Source organism: Leiobunum rupestre, chromosome 7 (assembly GCF_980474605.1).
Source record: "Leiobunum rupestre chromosome 7, qqLeiRupe1.1.hap1, whole genome shotgun sequence".
In the NCBI taxonomy this organism is placed as follows: domain Eukaryota; kingdom Metazoa; phylum Arthropoda; class Arachnida; order Opiliones; family Sclerosomatidae; genus Leiobunum; species Leiobunum rupestre.
In genome coordinates, this window is record NC_143390.1 from 31,429,219 (window position 1) to 31,451,505 (window position 22,287).

The 22,287-nt window shown below is 35.0% G+C and overlaps 1 protein-coding gene across 1 annotated transcript; it reads left to right on the plus strand.

Moving 5' to 3' along the window:
* Positions 1-18,056: 18,056 nt before the first annotated feature.
* LOC149936055 (sterile alpha motif domain-containing protein 3-like) lies at positions 18,057-21,346 on the plus strand. The gene is made up of 7 exons (XM_090154362.1): positions 18,057-18,180; positions 18,385-18,478; positions 18,862-19,050; positions 19,521-19,730; positions 19,799-19,985; positions 20,412-20,488; positions 21,121-21,346. Exons 1-7 carry the CDS (start codon positions 18,083-18,085, stop codon positions 21,328-21,330), a joined length of 1,065 nt encoding a protein of 354 aa, XP_090010488.1. The 5' UTR covers positions 18,057-18,082; the 3' UTR covers positions 21,331-21,346.
* The last annotated feature ends 941 nt before the right edge of the window (positions 21,347-22,287 follow it).

The following is a 22,287-nucleotide window of genomic DNA, read 5'->3' on the forward strand; positions in this document are numbered from 1 at the left end:
ACTCGTACCGCAATATTTCATCGAACCGTTTTGGTAGAAAATAGTCGGACACTAATTTTCGTAATTGGTGCTATAGCCGTGAATACAAACGGAGATATTAGCGTAATTCCCGCCATAATTAATCGCTCTCAAATGATGAGGACTTTTTGACATTTTATATATTATGACTAAATTAAGGTGCCTGCAAAAATTCAGCCCAGTAGCAATGTCCTTAGGGCATTTCATTACGGTGTAATTTATATGCAATCGAACAACTGTGCCTACTAATTCCACTCCAGTTTGGAAAAGAAGTCAATTTATTTAAAGCCACGAAATTATTTTAAAATTTTAAAACTAGAAACACAAACAAGAAAATTTAAGAGGCTTTGCTCCGAAATGCGTATGCCGACAGAAAACGCATTACATATAACGTTAAAAAGAAAAAGAAAAATTATTTCCAGGGAAATAATCCCGCATGGTAAATTCCAAATTCTATTTACTTTCGTCTCGCGAGTAGTAATTTCGCTCTGCAGCTTATATATTTTTGCGTTTAATTCCGCGGATGCCAAGAGAGAACATTTTTTATGATTATTTAATACGGTTAGAAAGAGACTTGTTATTTTTACTTATGCATATACAACACCCGCATCTGCATATTCCTTTGAATTATTATTTTCTGGCAAACAAAATTATACCGAATAAAAGGTCATGAATAAATATAATTAACTCGGAGAGGTAAATACATTGCTACATAATTACCAATATTACTTTTAATGTTTGTAAAAGGCATCTGCATTAATTTTTAATCCCCGAATCCGTTTTAATATATTAACTTGCTATAGACCTATTTGCAAATGGCTAACGGGGAAACACTCTTTAAGAGCGAAGCCATTACAGATTCAATTTTAATACCTTTGTTTATGGTAGATGGCGCCAACTTACTTTCCGGCTGTAATGAGAACTATTTACTACAGAAACTACTTCTAACATAAATTTCAATGATGTATTCTGTGAAAACTATATATGTTCAACTAAGAAGAAGAAAAATCAGCAGAAAAAGAAATTATATTTTTCTCAGTTTTTGTATAATTAAAAATTTTTACGTTTCAGACTGTTAGCGACATCTGGTAAGATTTGGGTTATTTAAAAATCGACCCTCATCAAATGTGTATTGATATATAATTAATTTTAATTCGTAACAAATGGAAAGCTAAATCAGAACGGTCGTATGACAGGCGATACGACGTCACGTCAAAGCCCGTTAGCGTATGTTTCCCACTACGGATCTTTCCTTTTCAACAAGGCCATAATGCGATAAGCCTTTGAATGATTTCCGGTAAATTAGTTCTGGGGCCAGTCTTATATATTGACGAGTGGACTCATCGTATTAATGAGGCGAGTTCTTTTTTCTTACCGATCCGATAACTTAATTAAAGAATAGGCGGAAAGGATCGAGAGGGGGGAGGGGTATCCGTCATCGGACCAAATCGATTCGGGCCCCGGGCCCAGTCGCTCGCTTGTTTTCAAATTGAGAAAAGGTTTTAATTGAATTCAGTTTTTTTTTCTACCGCGCCAAACTTTTGTGTTTTTTTTTTATTCGTTTTCTTTTTCACACTTCCCTTCGACATTGAATTTAATTAGCACGAAGTTGGAATTTCGTAGATTTATACGAGTATTTGTGTTTTTATTTCTTACGTCAATTTCATTAAAATAACTAGGGGTTCGGTGAAACTAAGTCACGTGAAAATCACTCAATTGATACCTATTCTGGGTAACTTGTAGATTTTTGCAAAAGACAAATCACCGACTGGTTCCCCGGAAATTCGTAAGCGAACCAATCAATTTCCAATTTTAATTCGTATGGAAATTTAAAAATATTTTTTTAACACCTAAATTGAAAATATCGGTTTTTAGAGTTTGCCGGAAAAAAGTGGATCATTGCTATTTTTTATCGGCAAACCTTTTTACTTTTTTTTTGCATATATGCCGTTTAGTAGACACTGAATTAATTCGCCAATAGTTTTTAAAATTTTGTAGGCATTTTCAAAACATTTACCAATAAAATTATTTAATTTTAAAAGTTTTCGGATACTGAACGATAGGAAAATACGTTAAATAGTATAACCGACAGCTTAGCCCTAAGCTCTCAATTTTTTTTCCAAATTTGTAATCCGCTTAGAATTTGAAGACAGTTTGGGGAAAAGAACAAGAAAGTACTTGTCTAGCAAGTCCCGGGAAAACAGAACATTTTTTTTTAATTTATTGATGCAGAGAGTTTAAATACAAGAAAATCCAGAAAAATATTGCATCGCCCCTATATGCCACATAAGCCCATTGGCTTTTGCGTGGCAAAACCAGAAAATGATCTATATATGTAGTCTTCAGGTGACGTCGTCCTATCCATGGTGTAAAGTTAATGTCTTTCTTCTATCCTCCATCCGGGATGCCATATTGTGCTGGAAAGCAACCAATTGGGCTACTTTTCAAGAAAATTGGCTGGAAATAAAAGGGTTGGTTGTTGGTGCGAAATTGGGCTTTTCGTGTGTGTGTGTGTTTTTTTTTTGCCTTTTTGTACTGATAATACCGTCAAGAGCAAAATACCATTAAAATAAATAAAATAATCCACTTGTCTTCGTCAAGCAAGGCTCCTGCCAGTTCCAAGTCGGGTGTCTAAGGAGTTTGCCCTTTTCACTCCCAAAACAGCTCTATTGATCAGTTCTAGGTCATGTGACCCATACGCACAATAAAAACAACTTAAAATTTTCATGTTTAATGTTTTTGTAAAAATCGTCACTTTTTGGAATGCTTTTCAAAATACGGATTGGCGTTTTTTTGGGCATTTTTTAAGATTTACCTTGGCAGGTTTTCATTTGATAATCTGGCATCCCTGTCCTCCATCGCGGAAAGAAAAACCATTTACAAATCTAAACACGAGTAAGGCCCTTTCAGACAAACGTTCCGTGGTCTATTCAGCTTAAAAAAAATAGGCGTAAACGGAGATATCGCCTTACTTAGAATTTTCGAAAATGCTCAAAAATGTAAAGCTTCTTTCTCAACTTACAAAGGCATTATTTTTGCAGAAGGGGCCGCGCACCGAAAGGAAGGCTTCCGATATGCCTCGTTAGTTCTAGCCTATGACGTCTTCCCTTTTATTTCCCCCCAAAAACCGGGAATTTTACAGCTCATTTCGTAAACTTAAGCTGATAGTTTAGAGGGAGACTGCGAGACGGGTACGGTTTTCTTTGGATACGAAGCCGAATAAATCACGTGGTACAAAAAAGAGCTTTCCGTCGCTATATAGGCGTATGGTGGGCTTATGGAGGGATACAAGCGCGCATCGGCGGCGGGTGGGGTGAATAATTTGGAGAACACACGCTCTTTCGGATAACCTCAAAAATAGGTTTTTTCGGAGCGCGCATTAGAATATTTCAAAATTGATAGGCAACGTTCCTTCCATATTAGGACTGCCCAAAACGTATGCTACGAAAAGAATATACCCCCGCGAGTTCTCTTTAGAGACACTCGGATCCATTTCTACAGGATACGGTCGGAAACCTATTTGTCAAAGCTTTTGTCTTATTTCTATGACAGCCCATTTCAGTAGCGAAATAAAAAACGCGACTTATACTTTATTAAACTATCGGCGAAATACAAACGTTCAATCGACATTAGAGACATCTCCCGGCCAATATTGTAATCTCATTTTGTTTTTCGTGGGGCTCATCTGCCGTGCATAAACCAACTCTCCATAATTCTATTGCATAGCGGATGAAAACCTTCCAACAAATAATGCTCAGAATTGTATAAATATTTTATCTCCATACAAAAGTAATACATCGGCAATATATTATCTTTGGGACACGCTTTCAATAAAAAGAATATCGTTTTTTTAAGATTAATTTAAAAAGACGATAGGTCAAAAATAGATAAAAACGCCTGTAGAAGTGTTCCACACGCAGCGCACCAATGTTCAGGGAAAAGAACACGACCAGGCGGCGACATTCTCGCACTTACAGAAAAAGAAAGCCGAAACTTTCAACTTTATCCTATTTACAAGGAGAGTACCCGAGGTGTTAATTGCCGATTTTGTTCAAAGTCGGGCGTAATGTAGACCTATGTGAGGTATGTTTTTGAGAACTTAAAACAAAAATAAGATTTTAGCCAAAAATTTAAACAATTTTACCCCAAAAATGTTCCAATTTACCCAAACTTGATGACATTTACCAAAATATGATCCAAATTACCCATTTCGTGATTTTAATTTTTTTTAAACATTTTCGTAGCTTGAACCCTTTGAAACCGAGAAAATCCCATGCTTTTTTAAATGGGGATTTTATTGATCAAAAACATTTTCGGTTGCCATGACAAATCAAATGGGTATTGCAAAGTCTCTTTTTAGGAAATTTCATATCTCATATAGGTCTACATTACGCCCGACTTTGAACAAAATTGACAATAAACACCTCGGGTCGGCTCCTACTTACTCGAAGGGGTCAAAAATAAGGTTGACGTAATTTTCTAGATCCGAATAAGGTCTAAGGAGAGAAAAATACGATGAGCTAAGAAATTACTAATAGCGAATGATCCAATACAGAAGCGGATATAATCCTTATTCTTTCTCTCCGCGTGTATGGCTAGCTATTTTGGGCTGCCTCCTATCTTCTTTCCTATTACCATCTGCAACTACGGACATAAAAAAGAATCGGCAGGCGGACGAAACGAAAAAAAAAAGCGCGATAATACACAAAAGAGTAGAAAAAACGTTTTGTCGGACAGCCACCCAAATGAAAAAAGGAAGAGTTCCAGGACCAAGAGCGGAGAGAGAGAATACGATATAGCAAACAGCGGGGGTTGAGATAGATAGAAGAACTCTATTATTTTCTCTCGTCACTGGCATCCCTGTCTCCATTGTTCAATTGGGAAAAAGGGATGGCCGAGGTCTTAACGCTGAAAGAGACAGCCACCAGCCTCGCTAAGATACAACGCTACGCGAAAAAACTATTCGAAGCTGGAGCGCCACCGGAGTAACAGTTTGGAATTGCCTGCCAAAAGAGAGAGGAGATTCCTGGCTAAGCTTCGGAAGGGAGGCGACGGACGGGGCAGGGGCCGAGGCATTATATAACAAAGGAATTCGTTCCCAGATCGATTTAGGCCTACTCCGCCTACTGCAATTTCCGAACCCAGCGGAGAGGCTCCCTGGAAAGCGGCACTCTTCTACGGAATTTCTTCGGGAGGCTGGCAACGCGTGGATCATCCGCCGGCATGGCGAAAAAGTTTTACTTTTCAGCCGCCTGAAATAAGGTCTCTCTGGTGAGAGGGTGCGAAGGAAAAAGTTAGTTACGCCGTAAAGCGAGGAAACCCCGGGATAATGTTCGCTTCAACTATTTCGAAAACTTCCAACCGAGCATTATCTAGTTTTCCAAAGTTCCTATACAGCTGAAACATTTTACAACTTTCTCCTAATCTATATCATTTTAGATCACGTGAAATATCACGCCATTTAAGCTTTTAAAGTCAATATTTAGTCCGGATTTTGGCAATTTCCTAGCCGGATTTGTTAAATTAGCTATAGTTATTCGCTTTAAAAATAACTATTGGGATGGCATTTTTTCAGGAAACCCTACGAATTTTTAGTAATGTAATTAAATTTTGTTGTATTGACTGGAGTTAGACTCAAAAAAATAGTTTCTAAGCGGAAGCGAGTAAAAACCTGAACGCATCCGAAAATCTTCTTTTAAATCATTTATATTTTGGACAGAAAAAAGGTTACAAAACATAAGTGTTTAAATATGTTTAAACTCTAATAAACAATATAAAACGAAGCGCCATAAGTATCGATAACAATGTGTTTATTATCTATTTAAACAAACAAACAAAAACTAAATTCATTTGATTCATAAAAAATGTGTTTAAATTTTCTTTTAAATGTACGGTTTTAGTTGGTTAGTTTGAGTTGAAGATCTACTAAAACCATAACAAGAGCATTCTGAGAAATTTTGTCTAAATGTATGGTTTTAGTTGGTTAGTTTGAGTTGAAGATTTACTAAAACCATAACAAGAGCGCTCTGAGAAATTTCAAAATACATAAAATAGTTTTACGTCCAAATTAAAATAACTTTTTTTAACCAAAACCAAATGACTAGTGATGTTAAATTACAAGTAAAATAAAAACGGTTAATGTACCGGTAAATTTACTGGTAAAATTACGGGTAAATTTACCATGAATTATTTTTACTTAATCAAAATAATGGTTTGATGTCTCAATAATTATTAAAATTGTATTTTTATTTTAACATAGCCTAAGGTTACATTAAATTAGACAAACCTCCTAGATAACCCCTTAGAAATACCATTAAATGTATGGAACGTAAAATCACAGTGCCGGAAATTCGGAGTCTTCGGTATTTGATTCTGAACTAATGTCAGAAATAAAGATATCGTCTTCGCTTTCAATATCAGAATTTCTGCAATTAGCTTGTAAAGCTCGTAATGATTCTTTTTGGGATGTCTTTAAAAGCTTAAGGTGTGCTTTCCGGCTCGTTTATTTGAAGTTAAACAAGATAGTTTTGAGTGGTTTTTGCTTTATAAAAAAAATTGTTAAATTTACCGGTAAAACCACTCGGCAAATTTTCCGTAATTTGACCATTACTCTACAAATGACACCAAAACTGATCAAAAACTGACATAAATCGAAACATTTAAAGGGTTCCCCTAAAGCTGACGTCATAGGATGAAAATTCGATCGTCATCTGTTTTTTCGCCTAATTATTGGCTTAGTAAAAAAATTCTAAACAGAGAAAACATAAAATTGCAAACATCACGAAAAATGAAATAAATGCGTTTACTTCGATTGAAAATATTTGCCCCGATTTCCTTAAAAGCTTTCAGAATGATTTCTTCAAATATAATTGATAAAGAGACAAATCTCAACGACACGAATAAATAATTCAGAGGAAAATAATGCTCGACATATTGACGTTGTATTAAAGTTAATAGAAGTACATTACGTAAACTGTCCGTTCGAAGTTTGAGGTTACACCGTCATAACGATCTGAAGGAAAAATCCGAGCTAACCGTATAATTCAGTTCAAAGGCGCAGTTGGCTTAAAGAAAGAGCCATACGCATCGACTGAAATTTTGGTACACAGGTATACTCGTACGCGAAGGCCAAAAAAAGAGCGTATTTGCCAAGAAAGGGAGGAGATGAAGAGGGACTAGAAAAAGAAATCAAATAGAAGTCGGTGCGGACTTAACGAGAAAAGACTTCAAACAATTGAAGAGGGAAAACGAGATTGGGCTGGAATTGGAAAAGATTCGCTCCTAGGTACCTCGAGCCTAAGTGCCGCCCAGCTCTCTGGATATATCGCCAGAAAAAAAAACGAGCCCAGAGTCACTTGGCACTGAGCTTTAATAGAAATAGTGTCTTTGGTAGCCCTAACTATATAGAAACGTAACAAGACATAATGGGTTTTTTTATTAATTTTTAAAGGAACTTTAGCAAGCCGTTACGACAACAATTTTAATACTTAGTTTATGAGATGAATCTTAAGTATGGGTTTATAATTAAAATCATATTAAATTGGATAATCGATTATATCTGTTTAAAATTCGTCCGTAACGCTTTATACATTAGTAGGTGTTTTATGATTTGTCGTTTTTATGGGTACGTTCGAGTATGGGTTAGAAGAGACGAGATACACGGTTTGAGGACATACGATTGGTGGCCAGCAGGCTAGCGTGCCTCTCTCTTATTTGAAGCTTCTTTCTAGAAACGGGAACGTCCGATTGGACTCTTTCCACAGCGCTCTCTAGCGTTCTCGGTCCGAACTAAAGTGGCAATGTTTGCGTTTTGCGAACCGCTGCAGTGGAGGGAGAGAAGAGCGCGTTATATTCAATTGACGGATCTCAACACAAACACACTTAAGGAGTCTTCGAGAGGAAGAAATCCCAGTGGGGAATCCCATCCCTAGCTTCCTACGAGGGCCGTGTTGAACCGCCTCCGCTCCTCGGAACATTTGGGGTATTAGAGAAGGCGAAGGATTTTTAAAAATGTATACACACGGCGTTGCGAATTGAAAAAATTAAAATACTTATTTTCCATGGGCTCTTTCGCGGAATGTGTACACATACTTTCTCCGTAAAACCAATAAAAATTTTGCTTTGGAAAATTTGTAGAGTGCGTCCCTCCTTCATAAATATGTTGATTGCCCTCTCTTTCTCCTTTAAAATGCCTCTTGATCTGACTGAGAAAGGCCACGACATCCGTCGATAAATTTCGGACCAAATGCGCATAATATATATTATGGTATATATTATACTTATATATAATATAATGTAATGTAATGTAATGTATTATATATATTATACATATTATATACACATCTAAAATATTTTGAGAACCACAAACACAAATCGAAGAGTATATTAGGAATAATGTTGCATACTTCATTACTAATTTCTGTACTTTTCCGCAAATTTTGTGATTAACTCCGAAATCCTCAATCTATCTATGGCTACCGATCAAAAGTTTCTGGTCGTTTTTCTTAAACGTACAAATATTAAATACTCGATACTGTTAACGTTAAAACAAACCAAAACATAATACACATGCAATATGCTACTAATACATAATACATACAATTTATAATCAACTAACATGCACACTGAATAATAACAATATTAATAAGAATAATAATAATAATAATAATAATAATAATAATATAGTTCTTTCAACGGGGGAATGACGCGAACTTATAACTCTCTCAGACGAGTACTACTAATTGTTTAGTTTTGCCAAACTGACTTTTAGCTCACCGAAGAAGTCTTTTGGGAAACAGCTCCGATGGCATACATTTATGCTCTTTAACTCTTTTGCACTAGGACTCTTTCCCTGGGACTCCTTGTCCAAAAACGGTAGTAAAGATGATGCCTTGGGTATTAGCCTAGCTGATTATTTTTTATTACTATTAAAACAGTGATCCCCAACATCGAGACGGAAATCTGTCTGAATCAGCATTCCTGCTAACCACAATGAGGCTTTTGGAATAATTCTGCATAAAAGGTGGCGATTCGCGAAATAAGGGTTATAGACAGACTAATCCCCTAAAATCGTCTGCTATTAGCTAGTTAAGCCTTAAATCCAAACGTCTGAAAGGCCAGGTTTATTTAGCTAGCAGACAGTTTTAGCAGAGCTGCCTGCTTATATCACGGTTTTTTTTCGTAGGAACACCTTTAATACAAATATATTCTAACACTTCTTACCCAGGTCTACGATTTTTTTTTTAATTTTTCCGATTTCGCCTTAATTATAAAATTAAGGGTTAGGCAAAAATAAAATATTTTTGGTCAGGCTGTCGGGTTGTGTCGGGTCGAGTTTACAATTCCAACCCAACCTGAAACCCGATGGCAAGTCTTAGTAGACGATTCCAAAATAAAGACCTTTATAATAAAAAGAAAAACTGTAATTCTTCTACTTAGAGGAATAAATATGTCTTGTCAAGACAACCATTGAAATATAAAGGTCAAGTCAGCTTTATAATATTTTGTTTTAAATTTTTAAACGAAAAACGCGCGTAGTGCTTAGATGAATAAACGTTTATAGCTTACACGTCACTGTTTCTCGAAAAAAATAAAATAAAAATGCCTGATAGACTTGCAATTCGTTATGAAATAATCAATCTTCATCAGCAAGGATTTTCTAATCGATTAATAGCGCGGCAACAAGTATCGAAACAACGATTTCCACGATGGAGCCGATGGAGAAAGAACGGCACGTCCGACGGTCCGAGGGTCTTAGCTGAACGAGATGTCCATCTAGTATCCAGAACTATATCAGAGCTCACCCCTTCTACACCACTGGACAACTAAGGTCGGAGTTGCAGCTACAAGGGTATTAGCCTAGCTGATTATAATAATAATAATAATAATTATTAGCGTCTCTACCAAATGTAAGAAGGGATTTGGTTATATAAACATAAAGGTGTTGATTTTAACCACAATTTATTTATTTCTACTTTGGGAGAATTACAATTTTGAAACAATTTTTGGTCGTTTCTTCCAATCCCCATCACTCTCGAATAGTAAACTCCTTCCTCATAAACAAAACGAAATCAACGACGATTTCTATTCGCTATTATAATTCCAAAATACAGGGTTCTTCAAAAGGTTGTGTAAAAATATGAAGGAGTTGTAGGGGGTGATAAAGAGAAGCTGAATGAATCGTCGAGGAAGGTTGGAATTTGCTAGAGATGACCTGCACTGTACACTTGACCAATAGGAGCGAGTGGTATTCACTGACTAAATGAGTGTCGTTGTAGGACATAACGGACAGGTAATCGAATATTATAGGCGTTTTGAAACTATTTTATGATTTTAGTAACAAATTAATTCTTAGATCTGGGTCAGAAGGCTCATTGGCACCCGCTACGATGAGCCATATATCAACGAAGTGCGTTGAGGTTTACGTTTTCCCGTCAATGATTGGGGTTGGATGTTGGCTGCTGGCGGCGAGCTCTGGCAGCCTTGTCCATATCGAAGGGTGGAATACTTCGCAACGTTACGTCGAACGTCTGGAAAGCCGTTGCTTCCCTACCGTGCTGGAAAGGTTTCCAGACGGTAACTTCGTCTTCATGCACGATATAAACCCGATACACACTGGCAGGCTAGCCACAGTGACGCTAGAGAGACTTACAATGTTAGTTATGGTGAATTTATTTAAACTACTGCCATCAAATAAAAAACTTTATATTTCAAGTTTATCATTGAAGTCTTACTAATTTAGATCATGAATGGGCCTTCCAACCTTTACGAACGTCACTTGATAAAATTTTGGAGATTGGATCAAGATTGGGTCAAATCCTACCCAGAAAGGATCAAATAATTTTGACCAAGATTGGATCAACTTATATCCAGAAAGGATCAAATAATTTTGGATCAAATAATTTATATCAACATTGGATTAAATTTGGATCAAATAATAATATGATCCCCGTTTGATCTGTCCAATTTTTTATTTCGTTATATCAATATTTGATCCAATTTTTATCCCCTATTTCCGTACGACATGAATCCAATTAAAATTTTTTAGGCGGAAATGGTTCATTGTGGAACATACAAACGTAAGAAACTCCGAAGAATTGATGTGAGCGGTGCGAAATGCTTGCCGTGACTTGGGCACACAGCCTTCTTTGCGTGCTTTTTTGACCATAACATGTAGAGGTATTTTCACGCGCAAAATGAATTTTAAAAGCCGTCAATTGTTGGGTGATTATGTTACATACGATTCTATTAATTTATCAAAGTTTTTCTGTGATTATTGTAAATTTCAACGATTTCCATAATATTTGTACACCCTTACTAATGTATACGATAATTATAATTAACATTATCAAACTATTTTAACTAGTGAATGTCAACGGCTGTACCAAATTCCCCAATTCAACTAAGGCTCACCTTTCTTCTTAATATAAAGAACGAACCGCCCATTAAGACTCTCATTTGGCCAAATCATAAACACGTCGAACTGTAAACAAGGAAATCGATTCCCTTTTTTGATTTAACAAACGGAAAAAAATGAAATAAAATTTGGGAGCAAGCTCTTTTTACCTTATCAGCCGAGAAACATATATATATAATTATATATATATATAAAACGACAACGTTTCATTTTATGGAATTACCTTAGAGTTCTTTTCCATTTCATCTCCATTGAAATAAAACAGAGCCAGGAACGGAATGACGATGTCGGGAGGGGGCCGAGTGGGGAGTATAAAAAGGGGATAAAGGTTTTATTTTTTATTTGACCATTATTTCTTTTCAGTAGCCGACTACGGGCCTTTGTTATTGACTGAGAATTTTCGGGGGGCTATTTATTAGAGGAGGTACATTTAATAAAAAAAGCCGGGGCTCCGGGCTAACGGTCAAAGACTCAAAAATATCTAAAAGAGGGAAATGAGAGAATAGGAGTTAAGTCGTCTGATTTCGTTTTATGGGCTCGTGAAAGAGGCTCGGCTTCGTTCAAATGAAAAAAACGAGGCTTTAAAGATAGAAAGAATGAACAAAAAAAGGGGCACCCTTTGAATTGAAAAGGAAATCAATGATACGTTTCTTTGAAGATAAAAGTTTCAAAGGGACTGAAAAAGGGTTTCTAAACTTTTACAGAGTCGTACGACCTCTCTTCTAGCCTTTGTTTCTTTCCTGTTTTCTTTTTTCCGGTGAAGAAAAAAAAACCCGACTTAGTTGCTTTTTCTTGTTTAGGTCTATTTCAATTATTTAATGGCTTTTAAAAGAAATATCTAACTATTATTACTGACTATTATTCCTTCTGGGAATACGATTTAATACGTTTATTTCCCCTTTTGAGTGTGGATTCAACCCCTGTATAAGAACTGAGTCCCGTTCTCTCTCCAATTCTTTTTGATCGCATTAATTTTCATTGTATTTGACATCGAAATTGTAATTATAATCCCCATCCCTATTAGAGACTTTATGTCAATAACAATAGTTACATCCGTTATTATTCTAGTACTTATTTTAATACTAGGGCTATTACACGAATGACACCAAGGTGCACTTAATTGAACTTAAGGTTAGTATTTAAAAAATAAAGTTTAATTTGCAATTAAAAATTGTAAGCCTACCTAGCCTTAATCCCTTAATAGTAGTATAACATTACATTCAGTTTCGACCTGAAAGAAGGAAAACCCCTATTAACTTAATAGAAACCAAATAGAGGTATCTTATTGTTAATAAGAAAATTGAAAACACTCCTATTAAAGGGAATATAACCTCAGGTATTTGGTGTGGAACACCAACGCTTGCAGCTCTGACCGCTCTTGCCTTTCGCTTTAAAAATGTTTGGCGCCACTGTACAGCGAAATTTGAAAAATTGAAGGGGTCTTCCATAAAGATTGCTTTGCAGGTTATATTCCCTTTAAAGAGACTAAATAAATAAAGCCGCTAACTTTAGAAATGTTAATTGACAACATAGTCTTTATTTTTATGGTGTAAAAAACACGTGGGATTTTCAGACCCAAACTACCTTTGGTTAAAAATACTTATAAAATTCTTACCCTAGTTGCTTCAAAACTATATTCTACTTAAACTATACAAGTAATAAAAAAGACAACAAAAATGAGACCTAGCTCTGACCCTAAAAATTATACTGATAACTTTGCATTTTTACTCTTATTTCACCTAAAACCCTATAGACACCTACACCCCCTATTAATTCATTTCAACCTAAGTCCCCTCTAACCACCAAACTGCCAATTTTATCCCCTAAAAGCATTGCAGGGTAAGAACTAACCCAGTTTAAAAATCATATCCCCAATAAAAAATTTATCACCACATTAACAAATTTTACTAAAAAACTTCTATAGGATACATTTAAGACTACTAAAAATAGCACCAAAAGAACACAAGTAAAAGTAAAGACCTTCCTCCAAAAAGATAGATAAACACCAAAGTAAGCCATTGAACTATCCCCCCAAAAATTACCCCTAAAAGTCTTATACCTCCAATAGAAAAATTTATAGTGCTATCCTCCTTATAAATTAGTAAACATCCCCCCTGATAGTCTCTTATACATAAATAGTAAACCAGACGAAATCTATAAATTATCGTCATAAAAACACCAAAAAAAAGCCAAAAACAATAAAGAAATTTTTAGACCCTATAAGATATAGCTCAATAATTAAATCTTTGGAGTAAAACCCGCAAGAAAAAGGGATCCCACACAATCTTAAAAAACTTACTAGGAGCCCCAGGCCAACAAGAGGAGAACTCTGTATTAGCCCTCCCAAACCCCGGATATCCTGATAGCCAAATATACTATGAATAACAAAACCAGCACATAAAAATAATAAGGCCTTAAAAATAGCGTGAGTCAAAAGATGAAAATAGGCTATTTCTCAAAGGCCTAAAGAAAGTGTAAACACTATCAACCCTAATTGGCTCAAAGTAGACAAAGCAATGACTTTCCTAAAATCTATTTCTACACAAGCACCTATACCCCCCATAATAAGGGTTAATAAAGAAATCACTATTAAAACCCCCCTTAACTCTAAACCTAAAAGGCCCTCAGAGCGGAGAAGTAAAAATACACCTGCAGTCACTAAAGTAGAAGAATGCACTAAAGCAGAAACAGGGGTGGGGGCAGCTATAGCGGCAGGCAGCATACAAGAGAAAGGTAACTGTGCTCTCCTAGTTATCGCTCCTAAAATAATTAAAGCCCCAACTATATTTAAATTACCACCTAAATCCCCTGGGGAGAACCAAATAAAATTCCATCTCCCGTTTGAAGCCAAAAAAGAAATACCTAATAAAATACCCACATCCCCAATACGATTCATTAAAACAGTGATTATACCAGAATTATAAGCCTTAATATTGGGATAAAAAATTACTAAACAATAAGAAATTAAACCGAGCCCATCCCACCCTAGTAACAAAGATACTAAATTAGGGCTTAAAACAAATAAACCCATTCTCAAAACGAATAAGACTACCAAATAAGAAAATCGCCTAAAATTCAAGTCAGCTCTTATATAACTTCTTCTATAAAAAAGTACGAATCTTCTAATGATCAATACTACAGAAAGAAAAAATAAACCTAATCAATCAAACCAAAGTATAAAACTCATTCTAACACTCCCCTCATAGAGAGAATACTCTAAAACAAAACTTTGACCACTTATTAATAGATTTAACCCAAAAAACAACACCCCAATAAAACACACTCTTAATAGCATAAATCAAAATTTAAAAATATTCACTACCTAAAAACTGCATATTATCTCCAACACCACAAATTGATATTTTTCTTAAACTATTTAAGGCTAAAAAAGATCTAACTTCAAAACTAAGAGTAAAAGGGGAACAATATGTGCTAAAATAATAAAACTTTCTCGCAGATTAAGACAGCTAAAGAATCTATAGCTACACAATAAAGGCCCATGCTGGACCAAAGAAAAAAAATATAAGGAATATGCGGCCCCTAAAAAAAATATTAACCCTAAAGGAACTGCATATAATCTTTCAACACCCAAAATTCCAAAAGATAAAATCAACTCTCCCATCAAATTCAAAAATGGAGGGGTAGCTATATTTCTTGCACTTAGAAGAAACCAAAATAACCCCATAAAAGGGTTAACTAATAGTATCCCACGAATTAGTATGAGACTACGTGAATGTAACCGCTCATAGACCATATTAATTAAGCTAAATAGCCCAGAAGATGTGAACCCATGGGCAATCATCATTTGCTCCACCTAAAAACATTATTATATGCCCAACAGAAGAATATGCTACAAGTTACTTTAAATCTCCCTGCGATAAACAAATAACTCTAGCCAAAACACCACCCATAACAGAAAAACTTACTACTAAATCTAATCAACTTTTAAGGGCATTCACAAAAAAAGGTAAAAATCGAATAAGACCATAACCCCCTAATTTCAATATTACACCAGCTAATACTATAGACCCAAAAACAGGTGCTTCCACATGAGCTTTAGGAAGCCACAAATGCACCGTGTATGCGGGTAATTTAACCAAAAAAGCAAAGAAAATTAAAGGGAATATAATTAAATCAAAATCACAATTAATATAATACAAATAACTATCGCCCAAACTCCCCACATCTAACCCAATTAATAAAATCCCGACTAACAACGGCAAAGACCCAAAAATACACTGCAAAAAATGAGCGTGCTTTTTGCGTTCAAAATTAATCAAGGTCATTCATTTTTGAACAAGCCATCATCGAGGCGTTCAGATTTGTACATGATCATTCAAATTTGAACAAGGCCACATTTTGATGTTCAAATTTAAACAGACTCGTTCAATCTTGAACCATCCCCGAATTTTTCCGCTCAAAACTAACTAGACCCGTTCAAAATTAAAAGTTCGTTCAATTTTGAACAATCTCAATTGAAATAAACAATTCACTGCTGGAATTCATAAAGTCAAACATATTTAATTCCTCGCCAAATTTTAATTATTAAAGAAGCATTGTTTTTTATTGATATTTTTGTAATTCTTTTTACCAGGGCCGGATCCATAGGGGGGGTGATCGCCCCCTGTAAGATACTTTAATTTTTTTTTGGCATTTTTTGGAAATCGGAATAATACTAACTTCACCCAGTAATACAGCTATTGAACCCAAAGATATTTCACCACTTTATGTTTCACCCACACAGTTAGACAGACCAAGGGCGTAATTAGGGGGGGGGAGTTACACTAAAAATTCGCGGAACCTCCGTCAGCACCCCCCCCCCCCTTGAAAAATTCACCTCAACCCCCCCCCGAAATGAAACCCTGGATACGCCCTTGAGACAGACTTGGGGAAGGCTATTTTAGGTGATGGTTCAAATTGAAAGGGGCAAAATATCTTGAGCTTTTAAATAAGTTACATAAATACTTGACAACCAAAATGTCAAATTCAAATTTGAAAAAGTTGTCTACATGAATATTTTTAATTTTCTAGCAGAATCAATAAGTGAACACAGACTGATAATGATTATCTCACGGTTGGAGAATATCTCATGGTATAAGAAAATTAATTTTTATGTCGTTTCACGAGACGATGTTTTCTCACGAGGCACGTTTTTAAAATTTCGGGTTTAAAAATAGAAATATAATTTACTTTTTCATTAAAATAAAAATGTAGGTTTAAAATATCGGATTGAATATTCAATTTAATTATCGAAATTTGTACATTCGGTCATTGCAAAACAAAAGAGTAGTTCGAATATCGAAAAGGCTTTTAATCTGACGTCACTTGCGCGTGGAAAAATACCAAAGCTTACTCTTGCTTTGTCCGCCCAAGGTCGTTTGTTTTTTTTAGCCAAAAGAATTTGTTTCGTCTATTTCCCAAAGAGGGCGCAGGGTCAGTGACTAGAAATTCGTAAGAATAACGTTGTCCAGTACGCGGAAAGTTTTTCTTCTCGCGCAGTATCCTTTGTTGCTCAAACAGCTCGACATTCATCGAAGAAAGTGGGACGATTCCTGAACGTTTATTCATTCCGGATGATAAATTTTTTAAATCCAATAAATTAAAGTAAGAATATTTTATTATGTTTTGAAATTGCATCTTGGTTTAAGCTGTAAATTGTAATAGGCCGTGCTTATATAAAATTAAATACCAGAATTCATAGTAGATTAATTTCGGTAGCCTTTAGGGATAATGAAAAGCCTATATTTTATCATGGGCCAAGTAATGATAAATGATTTATCATTACTTGGCCCATGATTTTATCGATTCCTACTCCTAAAAGAAGTCTAAAAATGATACTCACGTTACGAGATAGTTTAAATTAAATATACTGCAGTTGGCATTGGTACACAGTTGTTACATTTGATTTTTTGATGTTAATAACAGACTTGATAATTTTCAGAATTCTTAAAACTATATAATAGATTACTAATTACTAATCAGTTCGTATTTCCAACTCGTACATCTTTTACGGGCTCATTCGCCAACAGTAATTTCATCTTCACTACTATCTCGTTGTCTTCTGTTTTCATTTTTTAACGACTTTAAAAATTAATTAAAAATTTAATTTAAATTATCTCGTAACATGAGTATCATTTTTGGACTTCTTTTAGGAGTAGGAATCGATAAAATATAGATTATATAGGCTTTTCATTCATACAATACTTAGACGATTTCTTAATTTATTTTCCCACTAACAGTGATACCCCATTGGGTCTCTAAGAACTCGCCCTTCTCTCACTAGACCCATGAGATAGTTGGAGGGGGGGGGGGGGTGCAAACTAACATTTTTAGCTGGCATCCCTGCATTTGGACGGATTATTCGTTTCCCTACTTCCGCTTGTATATTTTCAACGGTGGTCACGTGGTTAACTCGTACTTAAGCCATTGTGTTTATTCCAGAACGTATTAAGCAGGCTATTTGACTGTGATTGGTTCCCATTGAGAAACTAAAGCGCTGCTCTGATATTGGCGGAAAGCTACTAAGCGATGCAACGTCACTGATCATTGAAAAAGAAAATGGTGTATCAATATTGTGGAGATCTTTCATGGGGATTTTATGGAACACTGCCTAGAGTATATATTTTGCCAGTCTTAAACAGAGTCGTCATGGAACTAATTAAAAACAAAGATGCAACAATTTTTCATCGTAAATTTTCAAGTCAAATTATTAAAACCTTATTTGAAGACGTAAATAAATATACCTGGTGAGTGGTTTTTGAAACCTTGTAATTGGTGGGCACAATGGTAAAAGCGACAGGTGTGATATTTGCCAAAATCGCATACGGTATTTGTGAAAATTAAAATCTTAGAATCTTAGATTAATAAAAGAATTTATTTTTAATATCTTAAATTTAAATTACGAATATCAGTGTGATGGTAATCCGATTAAAAAATAAAATATATTATAGGTACCCTTCAGGAACTGAATATCAGAGAATTGGAGAGTCGTTAATTGAAAAGCATCCCTTTTTAAGAGACCGACTGATGGGCACCAATGGCTTTGTACTTAAAATAAATTAATTTATCATTATTTGTAGACGATCTAGCCAATTGTAAAACCAAAGTAGAGCTCGGCGTTTGGATAAGAATTAATCACTTTATTTTTATCCACAAATTATCCGAAAAATCAATTATTTTTAGTCTGCATAATATCCGCGAATAAACAGTTAATCGTAATTTTTATATGGTTAATCAAAATTTTAGCGGTTAATTTATCTGTTTCGCCGAGCTCTAAACCGAAGACATTGTTCTATATTCATTGAGAAGTAATGATAAATTAATATTAGAATTGGCAGGAAACTATATAAATATTTTGATATATAATTTTCCGCTGTTAGTAATTTAAACGTTTCCTAAATTAATTACCAATATCTGAATTTTTATAGGGGAGTTGGATTACAGCACTTCAAAATAAGTTTCGACATGAAAGACTAAATAATCCCAATGTACCTGAAATCAAAGCAAAGAAGGGGTTATATGCCCAAAAAAGACCATTAACAGAGGTAACTGAAAATGTGCTGGAGTCTTCTAAGGACAACAACAAAAAGTTAAAAAAGAAAAGATTAATTCCTTTGGTATGCACTTTAATTTCTCGAATGAACTTTAATTTCTCGAATGAACTTTAATTTCTCGAATGAACTTTAATTTCTCGAATGAACTTTAATTTCTCGAATGAACTTTAATTTCTCGAATGAACTTTAATTTCTCGAATGAACTTTAATTTCTCGAATGAACTTTAATTTCTCGAATGAACTTTAATTTCTCGAATGAACTTTAATTTCTCGAATGAACTTTAATTTCTCGAATGAACTTTAATTTCTCGAATGAACTTTAATTTCTCGAATGAACTTTAATTTCTCGAATGAACTTTAATTTCTCGAATGAACTTTAATTTCTCGAATGAACTTTAATTTCTCGAATGAACTTTAATTTCTCGAATGAACTTTAATTTCTCGAATGAACTTTAATTTCTCGAATGAACTTTAATTTCTCGAATGAACTTTAATTTCTCGAATGAACTTTAATTTCTCGAATGAACTTTTAGATGTGTTCAGGAATGGCCGAGGATGAAGAGACAATTGAGTGCCATCTGCAAGCGCTCAACAGAGAGTTAAAAAAGGCACCAGCATCCAGAAATGATTCTTTGATTGAAGAAAAAATGTTCCGCACAACAGTCTATAGGCAAAAGCTTGCTTTTGAAACTACAGTTCAATTAATGACAGAAAAATTTCCACTCTTCCTTGAAATAAATGAGGTAGCGTAATAAAACCTAAATTATCTGATTACATTGTTGTTTAAGCTAATTTTTCATTTCTATTATAGCTCGTAAAGGAGTTCAATCTTCTTATCAATGTGAGGCCGTCAGCCGATAAGGTTTTGGTGCACCATGTAACAAAGATTTCAAAACGCATAATCGTACTGACTAAGAAATCTAAAGATGTACACTGTAAAAAGATTCATTCATTGCTAAAGAATAGCGAAGAAATTTTAAGCAGTACTGCCTTTGAAGGTAATTATGAGTTTTAACTCTTACCAAAATTTAAACATCGAAACTAAATTAGGTCAATAATCAAACTTTACTGCGCAATCATGTTGGTTAAACGCATCTAGTGTCTAAAATAAGCAAAACTTGCGTCCAAGCCGGAATATTAGTTTTCAGCTATATTCGGGAGGCGAATAGAATAAATCATAGAATTAAATCATTGATAAATTTAGGCCAAGCGAGCTCTAAGATTGTCAAAAAATATATAGACAAAGACAATTGTTCTTCCTCAAGGATGATAATGTACTACTTGGCTAAGATTGTCAGTGCAAAAAACGGTTTTCGCTAGTTAATTGACATAGGTTAGTTCTGATAGTATGAAACAAACAATCTGTTTCAAGTAAGTTCTCCTTTTAACGAAAGACTATTAAAAAAAATTCGTTGAAATTTCAGAGAGAGAAATGTTGGCTAGTCTACTTTTGTTACCAGGAATTTTCAATGATGACTTTGGATATTGGTTTGCCATAGGAGTAAGTATATATTTCAGTGTATATATCGATGCCTGAGAGCCAAGGTAACGCTCTCCGGCATTGATTTGTAAGAAGTGATTTTTCATAATATCATATCATAAGTCTATAATATTTCCATAAATATAAACTTTTCATTTCCATTTGATTGAAATTATTATATATATAGAGACACGATATGACTTAAGTATTAATTAGGAACTGAAATTTTAGTATTAATTAGGAACTGAAATTTTAGTATTAATTCGGAACTGAAATTTTAGTATTAATTCGGAACTGAAATTTTAGTATTAATTCGGAACTGAAATTTTAGTATTAATTCGGAACTGAAATTTTAGTATTAATTCGGAACTGAAATTTTAGTATTAATTCGGAACTGAAATTTTAGTATTAATTCGGAACTGAAATTTTAGTATTAATTCGGAACTGAAATTTTAGTATTAATTAGGAACTGAAATTTTAGTATATAACATAGATTATTTAATTTTCTGGAAAATTAAAGCCTTGCTTCCTCCGATTTCTAAAACGTATCTACGATACTGCTCCCTAGAGTTCAAACATGATAAAACCGTTTTAATTTTATTAACTCTTGAAACTATTACTTTATGTAATTCCAAATTTCACGATTATTTTAGGCAGCAAAAAACAGCACTCCCACTTTGGTTTTTAATAACGAAGATGTGTTTGAATCAACAATGCAAGTGCACATCGAGGGAGTCGAATTTGAAGCTACCTCAATTGTTATGGGCATAACAACTCTTTTTTCGGCGTATTATGCCTTTCAGATGGCATATCCAAAAGAATTGTCAAAAACTCTTGAATATATCCAAAAAATTATTTTTTAAATTGATTTTTTTAAAATTTCCCCCTCCGTAGTCAAAGCGGTGAATAAACTAGCTTAATGAGACTAAAGGTTTGAAATAAAAAATTTATTAGTAGCCTAACTGTCATTTTTATTTCAACTACATTTGACCGCCAAAACGCTCGCATTTGACCGCCAAAACGCTCGCATTTGACCGCCAAAGCGCTCGCATTTGACCGCCAAAGCGCTCGCATTTGACCGCCAAAGCGCTCGCATTTGACCGCCAAAGCGCTCGCATTTGACCGCCAAAGCGCTCGCATTTGACCGCCAAAGCGCTCGCATTTGACCGCCAAAGCGCTCGCATTTGACCGCCAAAACGCTCGCATTTGACCGCCAAAACGCTCGCATTTGAACGCCAAAACGCTCGCATTTGAACGCCAAAGCGCTCGCATTTGACCGCCAAAGCGCTCGCATTTGACCGCCAAAGCGCTCGCATTTGACCGCCAAAACGCTCGCATTTGAACGCCAAAACGCTCGCATTTGAACGCCAAAACGCTCGCATTTGAACGCCAAAACGCTCGCATTTGAACGCCAAAACGCTCGCATTTGAACGCCAAAACGCTCGCATTTGAACGCCAAAACGCTCAAATTTGAACGCTGACACGCATAATTGCACATATATGTGTTCAAAATTGAATACTATATCATTTGAATTTGAATGCTAAAGCAATCAAAATGCACGTGGGAGCATTCAATTATCAACGCTTCTTAAGCATGCAATTTTAAACGCAACATTTATCGTTCAAATTTGATCAAAAAAGCGTACCGCCAGGGTTGCACGACATTGAACGCTAAAACGTTCATTTTTGAGTGATCATTTTTTAGAGTGTAGTATAAAATAACATATAAAGACCAGCACCGACCCTCTCAGGTTGTGCGCCGTACCCCACAACAATAACTAAAAGAGGGACCAGAGACACTTCAAAAAAAATATAGAAAA

What these genes read in the sequence shown, in the direction of transcription:
- LOC149936055 (XM_090154362.1), top strand. Translation starts at nt 18,083, where the DNA reads ATGGAACTAATTAAAAACAAAGATGCAACAATTTTTCATCGTAAATTT. An exon ending in AGAAAAGATTAATTCCTTTG is followed by an intron (nt 19,051 to 19,520) that starts GTATGCACTTTA and finishes ATGAACTTTTAG; the next exon opens with ATGTGTTCAGGAATGGCCGA. An exon ending in AAGCAGTACTGCCTTTGAAG is followed by an intron (nt 19,986 to 20,411) that starts GTAATTATGAGT and finishes TTGAAATTTCAG; the next exon opens with AGAGAGAAATGTTGGCTAGT.